The sequence below is a fragment of the Haematobia irritans genome, chromosome 3, assembly GCF_050003625.1.
Source record: "Haematobia irritans isolate KBUSLIRL chromosome 3, ASM5000362v1, whole genome shotgun sequence".
NCBI classification, from domain to species: Eukaryota; Metazoa; Arthropoda; class Insecta; order Diptera; family Muscidae; genus Haematobia; species Haematobia irritans.
This window is the reverse complement of record NC_134399.1, coordinates 185,853,620-185,872,787: the sequence shown is the minus strand read 5'-3', so window position 1 is coordinate 185,872,787 and position 19,168 is coordinate 185,853,620. Positions and strand designations below refer to the sequence as shown.

Here is a 19,168-nt window from a genome sequence, read left to right as displayed (position 1 = left end):
TTTGTCAAAATTTTATTTCTATAGAAACTTTAAACTTAGTTATTTACGTATTTAATCGGCCTTTTTTAGTTTAATATATACCACGTATGGACTATGTGGTATATATTACGGTGTTAGGAAGTTTTAAGATACCTTGCCATCGGCAAGTGTTACCGCAACCCAAGTAATTCGATTGTGGATGACAGTCTTCAGTAGAAGTTTCTGCGCAATCCATGGTGGAGGGTACATAAGCTTCGGCCTGGCCGAACTTACGGCCGTATATACTTGTTTTAATTGAAATATCTTCAATCACAGAAATGATAGTATCAATTAAAAAATTAATTGAAAGTCAATTCAAAAAATTAATAGATTCAATTAAAAAAATAATTGGTAGTATCTATTTCTGTGATTGATTTTTGTTTAATTAAAAAATTTGTTGAATCAATTAAATTTGTAATTGAATATTATTATACCCTAAACCACATAGTGGTCAGGGTATAATAAGTTTGATCTGCCCAAAAATGTGCCTACCAGAAATATTGATTTTAGACCCCATAAAATATATACCGATCGACTCAGAATCACCTCCTGAGTCGATCTAGCGCTTGGTGTCCGTCCGTCCGTCTGTCCATGTATTTGTTGTTCACAGGATTCCGGTCGCAAATGGGGTCACGTTGCACTTTTTTACTAACTGCTCATCGTCAAATTTAGCACAAAATAATCTTCTGCATCACCCTTTAAGTTTGCAAAATTTCATCGAAATCGGTTCAGATTTAGATATAGCTCCATATATATGGATCGCCCGATTTTTCAAAATTTGGCTATAAAACCCTTATTTATCAAGCGATAGTACTCAAAGTTGGCCAAATGTAATCTTCTATAGCACTAACTGTATGTGCAGAAAATCATCGAAATCGGTTCAGATTTAGTTATAGCTCCCATATATATGTACCGCCCGATTTTTCAAAATTTGGCTATAAAACCCTTATTTATCAAGCGATTGTACTCAAAGTTGGCCAAATGTAATCTTCTATAGCACTAACTGTATGTGCAAAATTTCATCGAAATCGGTTCAAATTGAGATATAGCTCCAATATAAATGTATAGCCCGATTTTCCCAAATTTGGCCATAGAAAGTTGGCTAGATCTAGTCCTCTATAGTACTAACAGTATGTGCAAAATTTCATCGGTATCAGTTGAGATGTAGATATAGCTATGTATCGCCCGATTTTGAAAAATTTGCCCCTAATAACCTTATGTTTGACCATAGAGGCCCTATTTCTTAACTGATCTTACTCAAATTTTGCACAAGGTAACTTTAGTTGATATTAATCAAACCTGCAAAATATTATGTAAATTGGTTCAGATTTACATGTAGCTTCCATATAAATGCATCGCTCGATTTTCCCAAATTTCGCCATACTACTCTTATTTCTTAACCAATGTTACCCAAATTTCAAATTTTGATGTACTAGCCGATCGTAGCTTCTAGCTCTTACATAAGAATATTGCTCGATTTTTACAAATTTGTATTTATATAGGGCCACAATGTAGGGACATTTTCACTCAACACAATTTGTAATTATTTTTACATTTTGGTGGCTCTAGAGTAGGAAATTAGAAGCCGGCAATGATTGATCTTTAACAATGTGTCCCAAAAAATCTAACAAAATTTGAAGATTACCACAAATTTACCAAACAAATATTTCTTTAAAAATTTTTGTCAAATCTTTATTCCTGTAGAAAATTTTGTCAAAATTTTATTTCTATAGAAAATTTTTATCAAAAAAATTTGTTTAGAGAAACTTTTTCCAAAATTTTACTATTTTACTATTTTTGATAGAATTCTTCCAAATGTGGCAACTGTGGTAATACAACGGAATTTAACGAAAAATATTGTAGGGAAAATTGTTTGGGAATGTATGGGAAAGTAGGGAACTTTTCTTGTCCTTGTAGGGTAAACCGAACATTTTCCCTGGCAACACTGAATATGAGCTATAGTCAGATTGAGACAAAGCACCCATAAACATGTAACATACCCCTTAATTTTCTTAAATATGCAACTGCGGTTTATCTCCCAGACCCACAAATGCTTATGATTACTAATTCAGTAAGTGTGGTTTAGGGTATGACATAGTCGGCCCCGCCCGACTTTCTACTTTACTTACTTGTTTAAAACTCAATTAAGACTTTAATAGATAAAATTGTTTCTGTGAAAGTGGCAAGTTGCCGAATTTGGTTTTGTTCAATGGGAAGAGGTCAGCTGAAAATTTACTCCTACACATTGGCCACCAGAATTCAAATGCCTCCAATGGTAATTGTGTGGGCCACCGTAACGACCGCTAGACGTCCCACGCTTGTATTCCTCGACTGTGTGGTCAGAATAAATACAGAATATTATCGGGAAAATATCACAAAGACCGTATTGAAACCCTGGGCAGACAAACATTTCGGCAGCAGCCATGAAAATTCCAACAGGATTCAGCACCATAACACTCACCATGCGTCAACCAAAACTAGTTTTATTTCTAACACACAATGGCCACCAAATACACTGAAAGAATTTTATTCTAAAAATGACAACAATTTTCGTTAAAATTACAAAATTCATTGGACAAAGTCATTGGAGAAAGAAATTTTTCATTAAAAGAACGAAATATTTCGTACTTTTTACGAAGAAAAGTTCTTCCAAATTTTTTGTAGTTTGTAAGAAACAACTTCGTAATTTTTATGAAAAAGTTTCATACTTTCTATGAAACAAATTTCGTTCTTTTTATGAAATCTTTTCGTAATTTTTAACGAAAATTTTTCATACTTTTTACAAAATTGTTACGTATTATTAATGAAACAATTTAGTACTTTTTATAAAAAACTTTCCTACTTTTTGAAAAATGTTCGAACTTTTAGAAAAAACAAGTATATACAGTAGTAAGTTCGGCCGGGCCGAATCTTAAATACCCACCACCATGAATCAAATATAATAGTTTCCTTAGAAATTTTGATTTTATTCGATCTTTCTTTTTTCCAATAGAAAATAATTAATCAAGCTTGAGATCGTTTTTTGTATGTATTGGTTTCTTTATTTTTCAATATTTCGCAATTACATTGAATTGCTTCATCAGGAGTCGATCTATAATAAAAGTGGTTTGATAATTTTTAATCATGACATGTAAAATTATTTCTCAAAATTGTTTTTCAAATCACAAATAATTTTAGTGGTTTATGCTAATAACAGCTATTGGTTTTAGTTTACAAATTTTTTATAAATAATTAAAGATTTTAATAATTGTAATTAACAAGTATCAGGAGACCAGGAAAAACAAAAGGAATTACATTATACACTTACGTATGCAAAACATTTAAGTGTAACACAACAACACATAAAGCTTAAAACTAGAGTAGTATCACTACGTTCGTCTATTACTTTTATTGCACTGATTTCCCTCTTGCTTTCTCTGATGCTGAGTACTTGCATATCTAGTTGTCTTGTCTATGATGTGTCTGTATATGTGAGCAATGTTATCTGTATCTGATTTGTAGTTCATTCTCTTCTCTGTGGGTACATTGTTAATGTACAACATTTCTAATGTTAATCTTTTGCTGTTGCTACTCTCTCTCTCCAATACTCTCACATCGTCAAAGTTCGGGTGATGTTTCGTTGTCGCACAGTGTGTTGCAAGCGCGGTTTTTTGGAGTTTGTTGTTATTGCGGAGTTTTATGTCTGATTTGTGTCCCGACAGTCTTGTTTTTAATTTATTTTTCGTAGTTCCAATATACATTTTGTCACATGGTTCTTTGTTATCTCCATTACATGTTATTTGATAGATAACATTAGATGTTTCCATAATAGGCGTCTTGTCTTTAGTTTTTGTGAAAATGTTTTTTAGTGTATTGTAATTTTTATGGGCAATATTGACTTTATTTTTGTCTACTATGTTAGAGTTTGTTAAATCTAGATATAATGTTCGGGATTCAGTGCAATTTAGAGATAGGATAAAACACTTGACGATCCAAAAGGATGAGAAATTAATTTCGTTTGACGTAGTATCGCTTTTCCCAAGTGTACCAGTTGACGCAGCACTCCAAATAATAGAAGAAAGGTGGAATGAAATAAATGTGCACACGAATATGACAAAGCATCTGTTTATGAAAATACTACGTTTCTGTATAGTGGACAATCGATATTTTAAATACGACGGAAAAATATACAGGCAGAAAAAAGGCTTACCCATGGGATCACCAGCATCTCCGGTCATAGCAGACATTTTAATGGAAAAATTGTTAGACACATCTATGGACAAGTTAAAAGAAAAACCCAAAATTATGACTAAGTACGTTGACGACCTATTTGCGATATTAAAAGAGGACGAAATAGATAACACATTAAAATGCCTTAATGAATTTCATAAAAGCATAAGTTTTACGATGGAAATAGAAACGGATAATAAACTGCCTTACTTGGACATACTACTAATAAAAGAAAATGGAAAACTTATTACAGACTGGTATCAGAAAGATACAGCATCAGGAAGAATAATGAACTTCTTTTCCAATCACCCAAGGTCCATGCTAATAAATACGGCCAAAAACTTAGTAAACAGAGTACTGACAATAAGCGATAATAAATTCCATAAAAACAACAGAAAAAAGCTGCAAAATATACTTCAGGAAAATAATTTTCCACCAAAACTAATAAAAGAACTAATTTCATCTTACAAACCCTACTTGGACAAAGAAAATATAGAGAAAGAACCCAAAATTTACAGATCCTTATCCTATGTAAAAGGAATTTCGGAAAGGATAACAAACTCTAACATAGTAGACAAAAATAAAGTCAATATTGCCCATAAAAATTACAATACACTAAAAAACATTTTCACAAAAACTAAAGACAAGACGCCTATTATGGAAACATCTAATGTTATCTATCAAATAACATGTAATGGAGATAACAAAGAACCATGTGACAAAATGTATATTGGAACTACGAAAAATAAATTAAAAACAAGACTGTCGGGACACAAATCAGACATAAAACTCCGCAATAACAACAAACTCCAAAAAACCGCGCTTGCAACACACTGTGCGACAACGAAACATCACCCGAACTTTGACGATGTGAGAGTATTGGAGAGAGAGAGTAGCAACAGCAAAAGATTAACATTAGAAATGTTGTACATTAACAATGTACCCACAGAGAAGAGAATGAACTACAAATCAGATACAGATAACATTGCTCACATATACAGACACATCATAGACAAGACAACTAGATATGCAAGTACTCAGCATCGGAGAAAGCAAGAGGGAAATCAGTGCAATAAAAGTAATAGACGAACGTAGTGATACTACTCTAGTTTTAAGCTTTATGTGTTGTTGTTGTGTTACACTTAAATGTTTTGCATACGTAAGTGTATAATGTAATTCCTTTTGTTTTTCCTGGTCTCCTGATACTTGTTAATTACAATTATTAAAATCTTTAATTATTTATAAAAAATTTGTAAACTAAAACCAATAGCTGTTATTAGCATAAACCACTAAAATTATTTGCGATTTGAAAAACAATTTTGAGAAATAATTTTACATGTCATGATTAAAAATTATCAAACCACTTTTATTATAGATCGACTCCTGATGAAGCAATTCAATGTAATTGCGAAATATTGAAAAATAAAGAAACCAATACATACAAAAAACGATCTCAAGCTTGATTAATTATTTTCTATTGGATAATAGTTTCCTCTAAAAACTCTTCGTCGGTGCGGGTATCTTGATAATATATGTAGAATTTAAGGGGGTTTAATGACAGATATTGTCCAAAGCAGATCAATTCAACCAGTACACTTCCCGAAGATAAATTTAAAGATTCTACCTATGAATACCAGATCAGATTCTGGATTTATAAGAACCAGTTTAGTTTGAATTTTAGAGAAATCATAAACATATCGTTTAAATGATGAAAAAAGCCTTGATTTGAAATATTAAATCCGTAAATTTTTAGCGCCATTATTTAAATGATAACGAGGAGTAAAATCTGGAAAATTTAGTTTTAGTTTCAAGCAATTGATATGAACCTGCTATACCCACAAGAAGTAAAATCGGTCGATCGATAAATGTCTTACATAATGGATCGGAAGAAATAAATGCGATACAAATTTTTGAGGGTCAAAAATACCAGTATATTTATATTTTCAGCAAAGTGGATAAAAAGCAGCCTGAGAACTAAATCCGGTAGGTAGGTCTATATGGGGGCTATACCAAAACATGGACCAACACACAAAATTTTCGGCACACCTCTTAATGTTCTTCAAATACCTCTAGAATTCAAATTTCATACAAATTGGGTAAAAACTACGAAATCTAAAATCGGGCGTTCAGACTGCACACCTATTTGTGGTCCTAAAATACATTTCCATTTCCAATTTTAGGCAAATCGAATAAAAACTACGGGTTCTAGAAGTTCGAAACCCCAAATCGGGGGATCGCTTTATATGGGAGATATATCAAAACTGGGACCGATACTTCCCATTTTCGACACACCTATTTGTAATCTTAAAATACCTCTAGATTTTCAATTTCAAGCAAATCGGATAGAAAGTACAGTATGTAGACGTCTAAGAAGTAAAATCGGGAGATTGGTCTATATGGGGGCTATACCAAAACATGAACCTATACTCCCCATTTTCGACACCCCTATTTGTGGTCTTAAAATACCTCTAGATTTCAAATTTCATGCAAATCGGATAGTAAATACACTTTCTAGAAGCCCAAGAAATAAAATCTGGAGATCGGTCTATATGGGGGCTATACCAAAACATAGACCGATACTCACCATTTTTGGCACACCTCTTTATAGTCCTAAAATACCTCTAGATTTCAAATTTCAGACGAATTGGATAAAAACTACGGATTCTATAAGCTCAAGACCCCAAATCGGGAGGTCGGTTTATATGGGGACTATACCAAAACCTGGACCGATATAGCCCATCTTCGAACTTGACCTGCCTGCAGACAAAAGACGAGTTTGTGCAAAATTTCAGCACGATTGCTTTATTATTGAAGACTGTAGCATGATTACAACAGACAGACGGACATGGTTATATCGTCTTAGAATTTCTCCCTGATCAAGAATATATATCTATATATATAAAATTCAAATTATGTTTGTTTATTTGTTTGTTTGTTTGTTTATTTGTATGTTCCGGGTTGGCGCGAAAACGGCTGAACCGATTTACTTGAAACTTTCAGAGATCGTGGGGGGCACTCATGTGCTGAAAATAGGGTACCTCATTTTTTGACATATGGTCGCGGAGAGGAACCTCCCCTTTGTCCGACTTTTTGAAAATTAGACCAAAGTTGACCGATTTGCTTGAAATTTTCATTGAAGGTTGGGGTTGGCATCTAGACAAAGATCCGCTACTTTATATTTCGATATTTGGTGGCGGAGGGGGACCTCCCCTTTGTTCGACTTTTTTTAAAGTACAGTGAAAAAACTAAAATTCTCTAAATTATCTGAGATTTAAAGAGAACATGCGGTGAGGTTATGGAATTAATATGGGGTACCTGATGATTTCATATGCGGACGGGGAGTGGGACCTCCCCCTTGCCTCACTTTTTGAAACTTGGAATAAAATTATGCGATTTGCTTGAAATTTTCATTGAATGTTGGGGTTGGCATTTAGACAAAAATCAGCTACATTATTTTTCGATATTTGGTCGGGGAGGAGGACCACCCATTTGCCCGACTTTTTTGTTAAAGTACAGTGAAAACAAAACTAAACTCCCCCGACTGAAATTTTACGGAAAAAATGGGTGAGGTTATGAAATTTATATCAGGTTCTTAATTTTTTAATATTTGGTCGGGGAAAAATAAAAGGGCATAGGGAGACATCCGCCTCTCTTAAGTATGTTACATACAGAGAAACCATTAAACTTTACCAAATTTACAGAGGACTGGGGAGAGGTTACGATATTAATAGTTGATACCTGATTTTGTGATATTTGGAAAGCTTATAATTTGCCTTTAGGCTTATAATTTGCTTGACATTTTCTGGGACTTGTACAAAAGATACGCTACATCACTTTTCGATATTTGGTCGGGGAGGAGGTCCTCCTCTAAAACTGCAAAAAAAAAACAAAGATTCTTAAGTTTTCTTGAAATTTACAAAAGCAGTGGGGGAAGGTTATGAACGAAGAGGCACCTTCCTTGCCCCACACTTGAAGGAAAGTTTCACGAATTTTCAGGGAAGGTTAGGGGTGCTATTCACTACGATGTTTGTCGATATTGTATCGGGGAAAGTGACGTCCCCTTAAAACAATAGAGCAAAATTTAAACATCTCCTATCTACTTGAAATTTACAGGGAACGTGGGAGGAGGTGATTAAATTTATACATGATTTTTAAATTAGTATATGATTTTTCGATATCTGGTTGGGGAAGGGGAAAATTGAAATAAACTTTGTCGATTTACTTCGATAGAATTTATAGGGACCATTGAGTAGTTGTGAAATTAATATAGGGTACGTGGTAGTCCGATATCAGGTGGGAGTGGAGCGAAGGTGGTTTCCCTTTTGTCCGTTTTTTTTTTCTTAAATTGAAAGTAGAGGGTTGTCCGTAAATGGGAACTCGGTACATAATTTTATTATTTTTGCACAAGCTTCTGCCAGACTTCTTTTTAGTAAAGAACTTAAATTTACATGAAATTGGGAGCCAACATAGAGGATGCATCATTTTCCAACATTTTAGCAAATGTTAATGTGGTAACATTTTTTACTACTTTTGTTTTTTCCGATTTATTGGATGGGAAACAGTAATTCTTTGTATGTTATTATAATATAGTGCTTAATATTCAGATATGTTGAGGAGAAGGATACCTTTCCTTGACAAACCACTTAAAATTCACAAGAAATATAGAAGATTGTCCAACTACTTGAATACAGAACATTATTAAAAAAATTTGGAGGAAAGGGTACACCCTCTCCCCGACATTTTTAAGACGAACCGTTTTACATATGCAAGTAGTCCGATTTTACGAAAAAGCAAGTAGTCCGATTTGTTTGAAAGAATTCAAATCTTTTCGAATTTGTTTTCAGCACGAAGGATATGGTTGACTAAGTTCACGCAAAATGTTCCTACAAATTCGCTTCGGAAGGCGCAGCGAAGCGGGCCGGGTTACGCTAGTACTTTATATAGTCGGAAATCGATATTTCGATGTGTTACAAACGGAATGACAAACTTATTATACCTCCGTCACCATTTTATGGTGGTGGGTATAAAAAACATTGGACTATAAGTGCATTTGGTTGTAGTACCAAGTTTGAAAAATGTCATCACTAATTTACATTTTAAGTTTTTGAATAATTTTTAGTTTGGTTGCTTCACTTTTATTCATAGCATGCTGTCACCCAAATGAAAAGTAGCATAGACATGCATTAACAAATTGAATAAAGCAATACTCTCAAGCACATTATCAAAGACAATTTTATGTCGCGAACGGAAATTTTACAACTTCAATGAAACTTCTTCGTTATTTCAAAGAAAATATTTCGTATTTTTTATGAAGAAATTTTAACGCAGAATTTTCATAAATTCGTACAAACTTCTTCACAAAACTCATTGAATCTGAAGAAAGTTTCGTTGAAGGTACGAACTTTTTATGAAAAAAAGTTAATGCAGAATATTTCGTAGACGTTTCGTATATTCATAAAATATTCTTTCGTAAATTTACGAAAATTAATGAAAATTTCGTTGTTTTAATGAAGAATTCACGAAGAATAGTTAATGAAGAATTCGTCGTAAAATTAACGAAGAGTATTCATTCGGTGTACTCCGGATCTCAATCCGCTATACTTTTACGCCTGGGATATTTTGGTTGGCACTAAAAAGTACCAAAGTGTCTATCATCTCAAAGATTTCATGTCCTTAAAATACGAATGCGAATTTTGCTTAGCATATAATACGCATTTCTCTGTTATAAAATTTTTCCTTGTCCAAAAATGTTTGCTGGGTAAAAAAGTCGACATTCTCGTTACAATTCTTAGTCGAAATGTATTAAATCATTTCTGGCTTTACGTATAAGTGTCTCGAAACAAGAACATACAACTTTCAAATCGTAATCACCATACCTTACGTACATTTTTGCAACAAAAAGTCTTTGAAAATTATGACAAATTTGTTGTGCAAAACAAAAGCAATATGCCTACACCACCAATTGAATTGTCAGATCAGATCATTATTATTAAATCGAAAGAATAGCCTAAGGGGCATTTTGTCTATTTTGGCATTTTGCATTAAAAATATACAACCTAACATTTTATGAGTTTTTGTTTAAACTGGACTATTGATTAATGATCAATATTTGAAAAGGCTAACGTTTGCCACGTACGGGTTAATTTAAGGTCACTTCGGTATATAGATTTCATGGATAGCAATTTAAATTGATTGATTCTTTAATAATAGCCATTATAATTTCATTACAAATTGATTTTTATTGAAAAAAAGAAACATAATTTATTTGGTATTTTACCTTAAAATGGTCAAATTCTTTCAACTATGATATTAACAAGAAAACAGCATTGTCAACGTCTATATACCCTGCGCCACACTGTGGGTATTATAAGTTAGTGCATATGATTGCAAAACCCAGAAGTAGAGGAGATAGACATAAAGGTTGATACCGTCAAAATTTGGTCAAGGGAAAACGAGTGTAAATCGGTGAAATCGTTTATTTAAAAAATCAAATTAAATTTCTGTTTCAAGTTCAATTAGTATAAAATTCAGGTCGCAATTTTAGTCCAATCGACTTCAAATTTAGCACAAGTATGTGTATTGGGTCCGTATAGAACCCTATTGATTTTGGAAATCAGTTCAGTTTTAGATATATCTACTAATTTGCTTTAAATTTTGCACAAAGAGTGCAATCGATAGCGTCGTAAAGTGTGCCGAATTTGGTTGAAATCGGTTCAGATTTAGATATAGCTCCATATATAGCTTTTACTCATATAACTACAGAGGCCAAAGTCCTACTCTGATTTACTGGAAACTTTGCATAGGGAGTACACCCAAAAAATTAATAGAGAAAAGTTTACTTGATTCAAGCCGTAGCGGTGTCAAAAGTACGGTAAATACGGATTTTCTTGATCCAAAAATAAAAATTAATGTAATCCCGAAAATATTAAGTACAGATTTCTTAATTTTAGAAATTTTCAATCGTGTTTGTGCTTCCTTTAAGTGCTTCCTAAAGTACGTGCTTGATTCAAGCCTAGTGAAGCTCTATTTAATCCTAATCTGTACTTGATTCAATCCACATTTAAACTCACATTAAGTCTAATTAGCGCTTAATCTGAGCCAAAACGAACTTGTTTTAAGCGGAATCAAGGCTAGAATCAAACTTTTATTCTTGAAATATAATCCCACTGTGCTTAATCCAAGTACAATCTGTTCTTGATTTAAACCTGACCGTATTTGATGTTATTTTATATGTGCTTGATTTTAGTGTGATTTGTACTTGTTTTAATCTTAATGTGTGCTTAATTCAAGCAAATTTGTACAAAACCCACAAAATAAAAATTAACATATTTTTATATTTTTTAGTATTCTTTTGAATATTAATAAATACATTTTAATGGCAAAAAAATATGGCTAAGAAGACAACATGTAAAATAAGAAAATACATAAAAAATTGTAAATATGTAAAGAAACTGTAGTGAATTATTTCCGCCACTTTACGTTCATAGTCAATTAATGTCGTTAAATTCAACACAAATCTTTCCTGACTGTCGCAAATAATAAGCATTTTCGCTTTTTTCCCTCGTGGTTCTTAAAACGGGCAGATGATGGGAATACTCTATTTAATAAAATGGAAATTAAAAAATCTTGCGAATCTAAATAAATTGCCAGAAATTTGGTAAAATTTTATATGAAAAAGCATTTTTGGCAAAATTTTATTTGAAAACTACTTTTTGGTAAAATTTTATATGAAAAAGAATTTTTGATAAAATTTTATTTGAAAATTAATTTTTGGCAAGATTTTATACAAAAATGAAATTTTTGGTAAGATTTTATAAAAAAATATTTTTTTATTTTTATTTTTTAAATAAAAATGTTTGCAAAATTTTATTTAAAACTAAAATTTTTGCAAAATTATATTAAAATAAATTTTTGGCCAAATTTTATTTGAAAAAGAATTTTTGATAAAATTTTATTTGAAAATTAATTTTTGATAAAATTTTATTTGAAAATTAATTTTTGATAAAATTTTGTTAGAAAATTAATTTTTGATAAAATTTTGTTTAAGAATTAATTTTTGGCAAAATTATAATTAACAAGTATATACAGCAGTACGTTCGGCCGGGCCGAATCTTAAACACCCACCACCATGAATCAAATATTAGGGTTTCCTTTGAAATTTCAGAGGGTTTGAGGACAGATCAAGCAGAGCAGTTCAACCAGTACACTTCACGAAGATAAATTTAAAGATTTTACCTATGAAGACTATATCAGATTCTAGATTTATAAGAACCATTTTTGTTTGAGTTTTAGAGGAAACATTAACATCTCTTGTAAGTGTGCAAGAAAATTATAAAATAACGTCTTGATTTGAAATCTTAAATCTGTAGATTTTCACCCGAGAAATAACATCTGGAAATTTTAAATTGAGTTTCAAGCAATTTTCATGATCAGTGCGCCTTCTATACTCTCAAGAAGTGAAATCGGTCTATATGGAGGCATTACCAAATGGACCGATAAAAACTTAATCCGATACACGTTTTTGTGAGCCTTAAATACCAGATTATTTACAATTTCAGACAAATCGGATAAAAACTACGGTTTCTAGAAACCTAAGGAGTTAAATCGGGAAAACGTTCTTATGGGGGCTATACTAAAATACGGACCGATACTCACCGTTTTCGGCACACCTCTTGTTGGCCCGAAAATACCTCTAGATTTCCAATTTCAGGCAAATTGGATAAAAACTACGGTTTCTATAAGCCCAAGAAGTAAAATCGGGAGATCGGTCTATATGGGGGCTATACCAAAACATGGACCGATACTCACCATTTGGATAAAAACTACGGTTTCTATAAGCTCAAGAAGTAAAATCGGGAGATCGGTCTATATGGGGGCTATACCAAAACATGGACCGATACTCACCATTTTTGGCACACCTCTTTATGGTCCCAAAATACCTCTAGATTTAAATTCATTTAATTTCAGGCAAATTCGATAAAAACTACGATTTCTATAAGCCCAAGACCCCAAATCGGGAGGTCGGTTTATATGGAGACTATATCAAAACCTTGACCGATATAGCCCATCTTCGAACTTGACCTGTCTGCAGACAAAAGACGAGCTTGTGCAAAATTTCAGCACGATTGCTTCGTTATTGAAGACTGTAGCGTGATTACAACAGACAGACCGCCAGACAGACAGACAGACAGACGGATATGGTCATATCGTCTTAGAATTTCTCCCTGATCAACAATATATATACTTTATATAGTCGGAAATCGCTACTTCGATGTATTACAAACGGAATGACAAACTTATTATACCCCCGTCACCATTTTATGGTGGTGGGTATAAAAAAGTATTTTTGGTAAAATTTTCTTTCAAAATGAATTTTTGGCAAAATTTTATATAAAAATGAATTTTTGGCAACACTTTATTTACAAATTAATTTTCGGCAAAATTTTATTTGAAAATAATTCTTGGCACAATTTTATATGAAAATAAAATGTTTGGTAAAATTTTATTTAAAAAAGAATTTTTAATTTTTATTTTTAAAACAAAAATTTTTGGCAAAATTATTTAAAAATTAATTTATGGTAAAGTTTTTTTTTTTAAATGAATTTTTGGTAAAATTTTATTTAAAAATGAATTTTTGGCAAAATTTTATTTGAAAAAAATTTTATTTAAAAATTAATTTTTGGTAAAATTTTATATATAGCAATAATTTTTGGCAAAATTTTATTTAAAAATGAATTGTTGGCAAAATTTATTTAAAAATATTTCCATATTAATAATTTAGTACACTGAGAAACAATGAACCAAGCAGGAAGAACATAACAAGAACTTAAAATGTGCAGGTAATGTGGTACACCATAATGAAGACTTTTCTTGTAATAAATGCAACATATATATGTAATTGCAATTGCATAAATTTTATGCTTATTTAGTACTCGTCACTTATTTACATCCGAAAATTCATAAATTAAAAATATACTTTTTTCAATTAGCACAAATAAAGAGTTGCAAAAATCAAACTGATTTTTGATTGCTTCATTCTCTGACACCCACAATCTATTCAGCTTAGTTTAGTATTCGTATGTTCTACTACTATACCACATTACCAGCCTGTACTACATATGCTGCACTTACTCTACTAACTTTTTTGTCAAATTCACGGTTCACTTGTATTTTTTCAGGGTATAAATTAAAATAATTAACACTTTTACTTACCTCCATTCTACCTCCATTCGATGGAAATCTAGGCGATAAATAATTTGTAACTAATTTACAGGGTATCTGATACGTATCGCAACCAAGTCCATTTCTAAACCACTTGTCTGACTGCAGGCAGATGTATTTCAGTGACAGTTCATTTTATTGTTTACAAGTTTACAAAATTATTTTGATCTATTACATTTAGAAATAATGTTATTCGTGATGTAAATCAATCGTGATAGTTTTATTGCTTTATATTTGTCTGGAAAAACACAAGTGGCTATTGTAAGAGGCCTTCAGAATTTAAATGAGAATAAATCTTATGTATCTCGCATCATTGTTCATTACCTTGATACTGGCAGTGTTGCATCACGTCCAAAAAGATAACACCAGAAATGATCCGAAAACTGAAGGCCAGATTTTATCGAAATCCACGCCATAGTGGTAGACAGTGCAAGAGCTCATCGATGCAAAACAAAAATGTTAGACTGAAAAGATACAAGGAGTTGCTTCACTCGCACGAAAGTGCCCAGATTCCTAATTGTGGGTTTCTCTGATGAGAAGCCATTCCAAATTGAGCAGTTTATGTGAAATCTAACGCCAGCGATGGTATTGGTGTGAGTGTGTGGTAATGTGATGGTTGCACCCAGCTCATAGACCGTGGGGTCAAAATAAATGCCGATTATATCGGAAAAATGTCCTAAAGACAGTAGTGAGTGAGGACTCAGCACTCGTCAATGTCTACCAGACAATGGTCCCACAAATCTCCGGATCTCAATCTGATTAACTTTTGTGCCTTTTGGAGAGTAAGGTTGGCAATAAAAAATACCAAAGTATCGACCGCGAATGAGTCAAAATACCTCGAGGGCAATTCGTGCAGCGTGTGATGGCTTTATTGGCCGTAATTAATGCCAATTCGAACAAATCTAAACTGATTTTAAAATTTTATGTAGGTTAGGTTAGGTTAGGTTTTGAACAGTAAAAACTGACAAAAATATAGCACTTTACTTTTGTTACATTATATACTAGCCACCGTGTATATTTTCTAGGTTTGAATAGACAACACAGATTGAACAATCGAATAACAAAATTAAAACCAAAGGAAGAACGACTATAGCAGGTTCCAATTTCATCGACTTCTATTAAGGTTGACAGATGAATAATATAAAGATGGTTTTATGCACCCAGAAAAAAGTGACCCCTTCTTTAAGTTAAAATGAACTCATTGTGAAGAAAGTTGAACTTCGTATAGCGCCAAAGACATTTTTATTTGTTTGAACGATGTGATTTTCGTAGAAATTAGGAATAATGCATTCCATATATTAGTTACCATTTTCCTATATTTATATACCACTATACTACAGAATGAAAAAATTTAACTAATTTGAATTCATATATGGAATGATTTTATTGAAATTTTTTCATTCATTTCGACAAATCTTACACATTTGTGGTAAAACTTTTACTTCATAATTAGAACTGCTTACCTTCGTTTTTAAATACAATTTTATTTATTTCTATAAGCAACTTTATCTTCAATAAAAGACATGTTTTATTAATATATTGAATATATTTATTAAGAATCAACAGCATCGAATCTCTTTGAAATATTAGTTTATTAATCCACTATTTCCAATTTCCGTGTGATATTATCAACTGTAAAACGCACTTTTTCTTCTTGTACTTTTCACTTTTAATAAGTTGCTGCCTAACGATTTTGTCCTCCTTTTACAATTTCAATACCTACAAATATAAAAAATCATGAAACATTTTTGTTGCAAAAGGTTAGCGTCACTGAATATTACCTGATAATTGAAGATTCCAAAATGAAGACAAATGAAAGGGTTGTTATTCTGCTGGTGTTTTCTTTCTTTATACACTATCACGAACATTGATATATTTATTTAAAAAAACGAAAATTTTTCTCACTAATTTAAAATAACAAATATTTTATTTGTTATTTATTATATTATTTTACCATATTATTTTTTAACAATCTCTCCGTATACCAAAACAACGCGATTCCAACTAAAAAAACAACCGACGCGCAAATATATCGATTACACCCACGCGCAAACACATCGATTACGATGACAGGTATCGATTACAGGTAGACAATAGAAATTTAGGAAAATTTCCTATATTCTAACAAGTGTGTTTCCTTAAGTTTTGAAAGGATTGCATACTTCTTAGTACGAATGAACTAAAATATTTTTCTATGCCAAGTGTTGTTCGTATGTATGAAAAACTTTCTATTATAGAGGAAGTCGCAATTATCATTTTATAAGAAATTTTACTAATTTTGAGGAAACTTGGTTTTAGTTTGGTTTTTGTTTATTTTTACGAATGCTTTGTTATCGGTGAATAAAATTTTCTTTTTCAGTAGTAAATTCTTATACCCAGCGAAGAAAATAGTATGAGTAAAATTCCATGCCTTATTCTAGTTAATGAACTATTCCTAACTGCTTACAGTTTAGGATTTTTTTACTGAAACGAGTAAATTTTATTATTTTTCACAAAAATTTTCCTTAATGGAAATAAAATGGATAAACTATATTGATGAAAATTTTTTCCTTTAGTTTCGAAGGCACTTTTTTCTGGGTGTGAAATTTCCATTTGACCACAACCTTCAGAAATTGCGTCCTATTTTTACAATTACTGTTAAATACAGCACTTATAACAAGCCACATTTATCAACAAGGTCTATACATTTTTTATGATCTACTCCAAAAAAACAATACTACTGACCACAATGTATTAGCAAGTTTTCCTTATCATATCTATTTTTTCCCATTTCAGGAACCAAATGTCTTAAATTACGACACTAATATCAATGGTGTAAAATCATCACTTCCTTTCTCTATCCCCCTGCCGGATAAGCTCGTTTACGAAAATAGAGTGCAAATTTGATCCGTTCAATAGTAAAATATCATTGACCGCAAAACTCTCTTCCTGCATCCAATCGACCAGGGCAAATTGGCACACGGCGGACATCGCAGACATACACTAACAGCTAAATTACAGACCAGTTCAAAATGAACGATGCAAATGGTAATCATTCCATCACCACTAATCAGAGTGATATAAACCGGCAATCTGAATCGCCGGCACGCACGATTGACTCACATGACTCAACAACGGGCAGCATGGACACCATTGTGGATCGTACAACCCATCAGAGTAGTGGCAACATAGCGGTAGCTATGGGTGGTGTTAGCAGTGGTAATGGTGGAGTGGTTAGCAACATCAGCAACTCCTCGATTCCCATGAATAGCCACGAGGAAATGATGCAGACCACAATAGAGCAAAGTACGAATACCACAAATATGCAACAACAGAATCACAATAGTTTGACCAATTCCGAAATAGCTATGTTGCAACAACAAAATACCAGCGGCAGTGATGATGAACTGATGCTGCATCAGCAACAACAACAACAAGGGGGGAATACAAACAAGCAACAATTGGGTAATGATAACACCAATACCAAACCCATGGATGCCCAAAGTCACATCTATTCCAGTCCTGTGTACGATGAAAAGCCTCCACAACCCCTAAAATTGACAGCAGCCGCCCTGCTGAATACGGTCAAGACCCAGGGTGATGATTTGAAGAAACCCAAATTGATATCGCATGAAGAATTCAAACAGCAACTACAAGAGACAATTGCCTCAAGAGCCGCCACTATGGATTCGAGAATAAGCAAGAAACAAAGATTTCCCCCAGAACTCATCAAAGATGATCGAAGTTCTATAAAATCATCGAAATCATTGAAGAAGAAATCATCACAGAAAAGTAGTACGGCCTGTTGTTCAGCCTTCCCGGTACAAATTATTTTGGGTCTTTTGCAATTGGTATTATCCATTTCTCTGGTAGCTTTGGGTTCTTTGTTGATTGTTCGTGAAGCATCACTATCCACAGCTGGCTGTGGTATATGGACTGGTTTAATAGCTGCAGTGACAGGTTCACTGGGCGTTGTTGGATTGCGTAAAACGCAGACTTCTTTCTTGGCTTTGAGTTTAGTGTGCATAGCATCGAGTACTTTAGCATTGGCCATCACAGGCGTTGGTCTATCACGGGATGTGAATCAATCGAAGGAAAAGGTAAGTGTGATATGACTAATATCTATCGGCATCTATATTTAATTCTAATACCACAATTCATTTATGTAAAAGGGAGAATTGTTGAATTACTTCGATCCATATTTTAACATTCCCTTAAGAATTTTGATATTGATTCCGAGCCAAAGATGTGGCTTCTTCAAAGTGAAGATATTTTTATGGAGCTTATGTAGCTCCAGATTCAAAATTTCTACTCGAAAAAATCTTTGGATTAAAAGGTTTTCGACTGCCCTCAAAGATTTTGGTATTCCCCCATGTTGCGATATTACGGAATCGCAAATCGCCAGAATTTATTTTTCTTGTAACAAAAAAATGGAGTTACTCTCGGACTCCAAAACAAAATAATTGGAACTTCTCATTAAAGATAACTATATTATCAAGATTTAAGATTATCATTTTCAGGGTTAAGAAATTATGGCCAAAGGAAAATTTTGCGATTTGCAATTCCGAATTTATAATAAGAAAGAAATAAAAAATAAAAATTTCGGAACACGGAGTATTGATTCCGAGCCAAAGATACTGTTTTTTTAAAAATAAAGAAACTTTTGTCTAGTTTTAAATCTAGGATCTATAAATTTAAAATTGGGATACAGATCTCATTTAGCAAACTTTCGTTCTATTTT

The 19,168-nt window shown here is 32.6% G+C and overlaps 2 protein-coding genes and 1 long non-coding RNA gene across 3 annotated transcripts in view; 2 read left to right on the top strand and 1 right to left on the bottom strand.

Moving 5' to 3' along the window:
* LOC142229853 (uncharacterized) overlaps nt 1-19,168 on the top strand; it is a 150,602-nt gene that overhangs the window by 70,250 nt on the left and 61,184 nt on the right. Inside the window, exon 3 of the mRNA XM_075300436.1 lies at nt 17,224-18,527. Coding sequence (XP_075156551.1) covers nt 17,460-18,527 — 1,068 coding nt within the window. The 5' untranslated portion in view covers nt 17,224-17,459. The remainder of the gene's footprint in view (nt 1-17,223; nt 18,528-19,168) is intronic.
* Nucleotides 4,108-5,322, top strand: LOC142231340 (uncharacterized). Its single transcript, XM_075301951.1, has one exon. It carries the CDS (start codon nt 4,108-4,110, stop codon nt 5,320-5,322), a length of 1,215 nt encoding a protein of 404 aa, XP_075158066.1.
* On the bottom strand, nt 15,975-16,358 carry LOC142230612 (uncharacterized). Its single transcript, XR_012720749.1, has 2 exons — nt 16,230-16,358; nt 15,975-16,167 (listed from the first exon to the last, which is right to left on the bottom strand). It is a non-coding gene; the product is annotated as an uncharacterized LOC142230612 (long non-coding RNA).

Excerpts from the sequence above, each read along its gene's own strand:
- LOC142231340 (XM_075301951.1), top strand. The coding sequence starts at position 4,108 with ATGACAAAGCATCTGTTTATGAAAATACTACGTTTCTGTATAGTGGAC.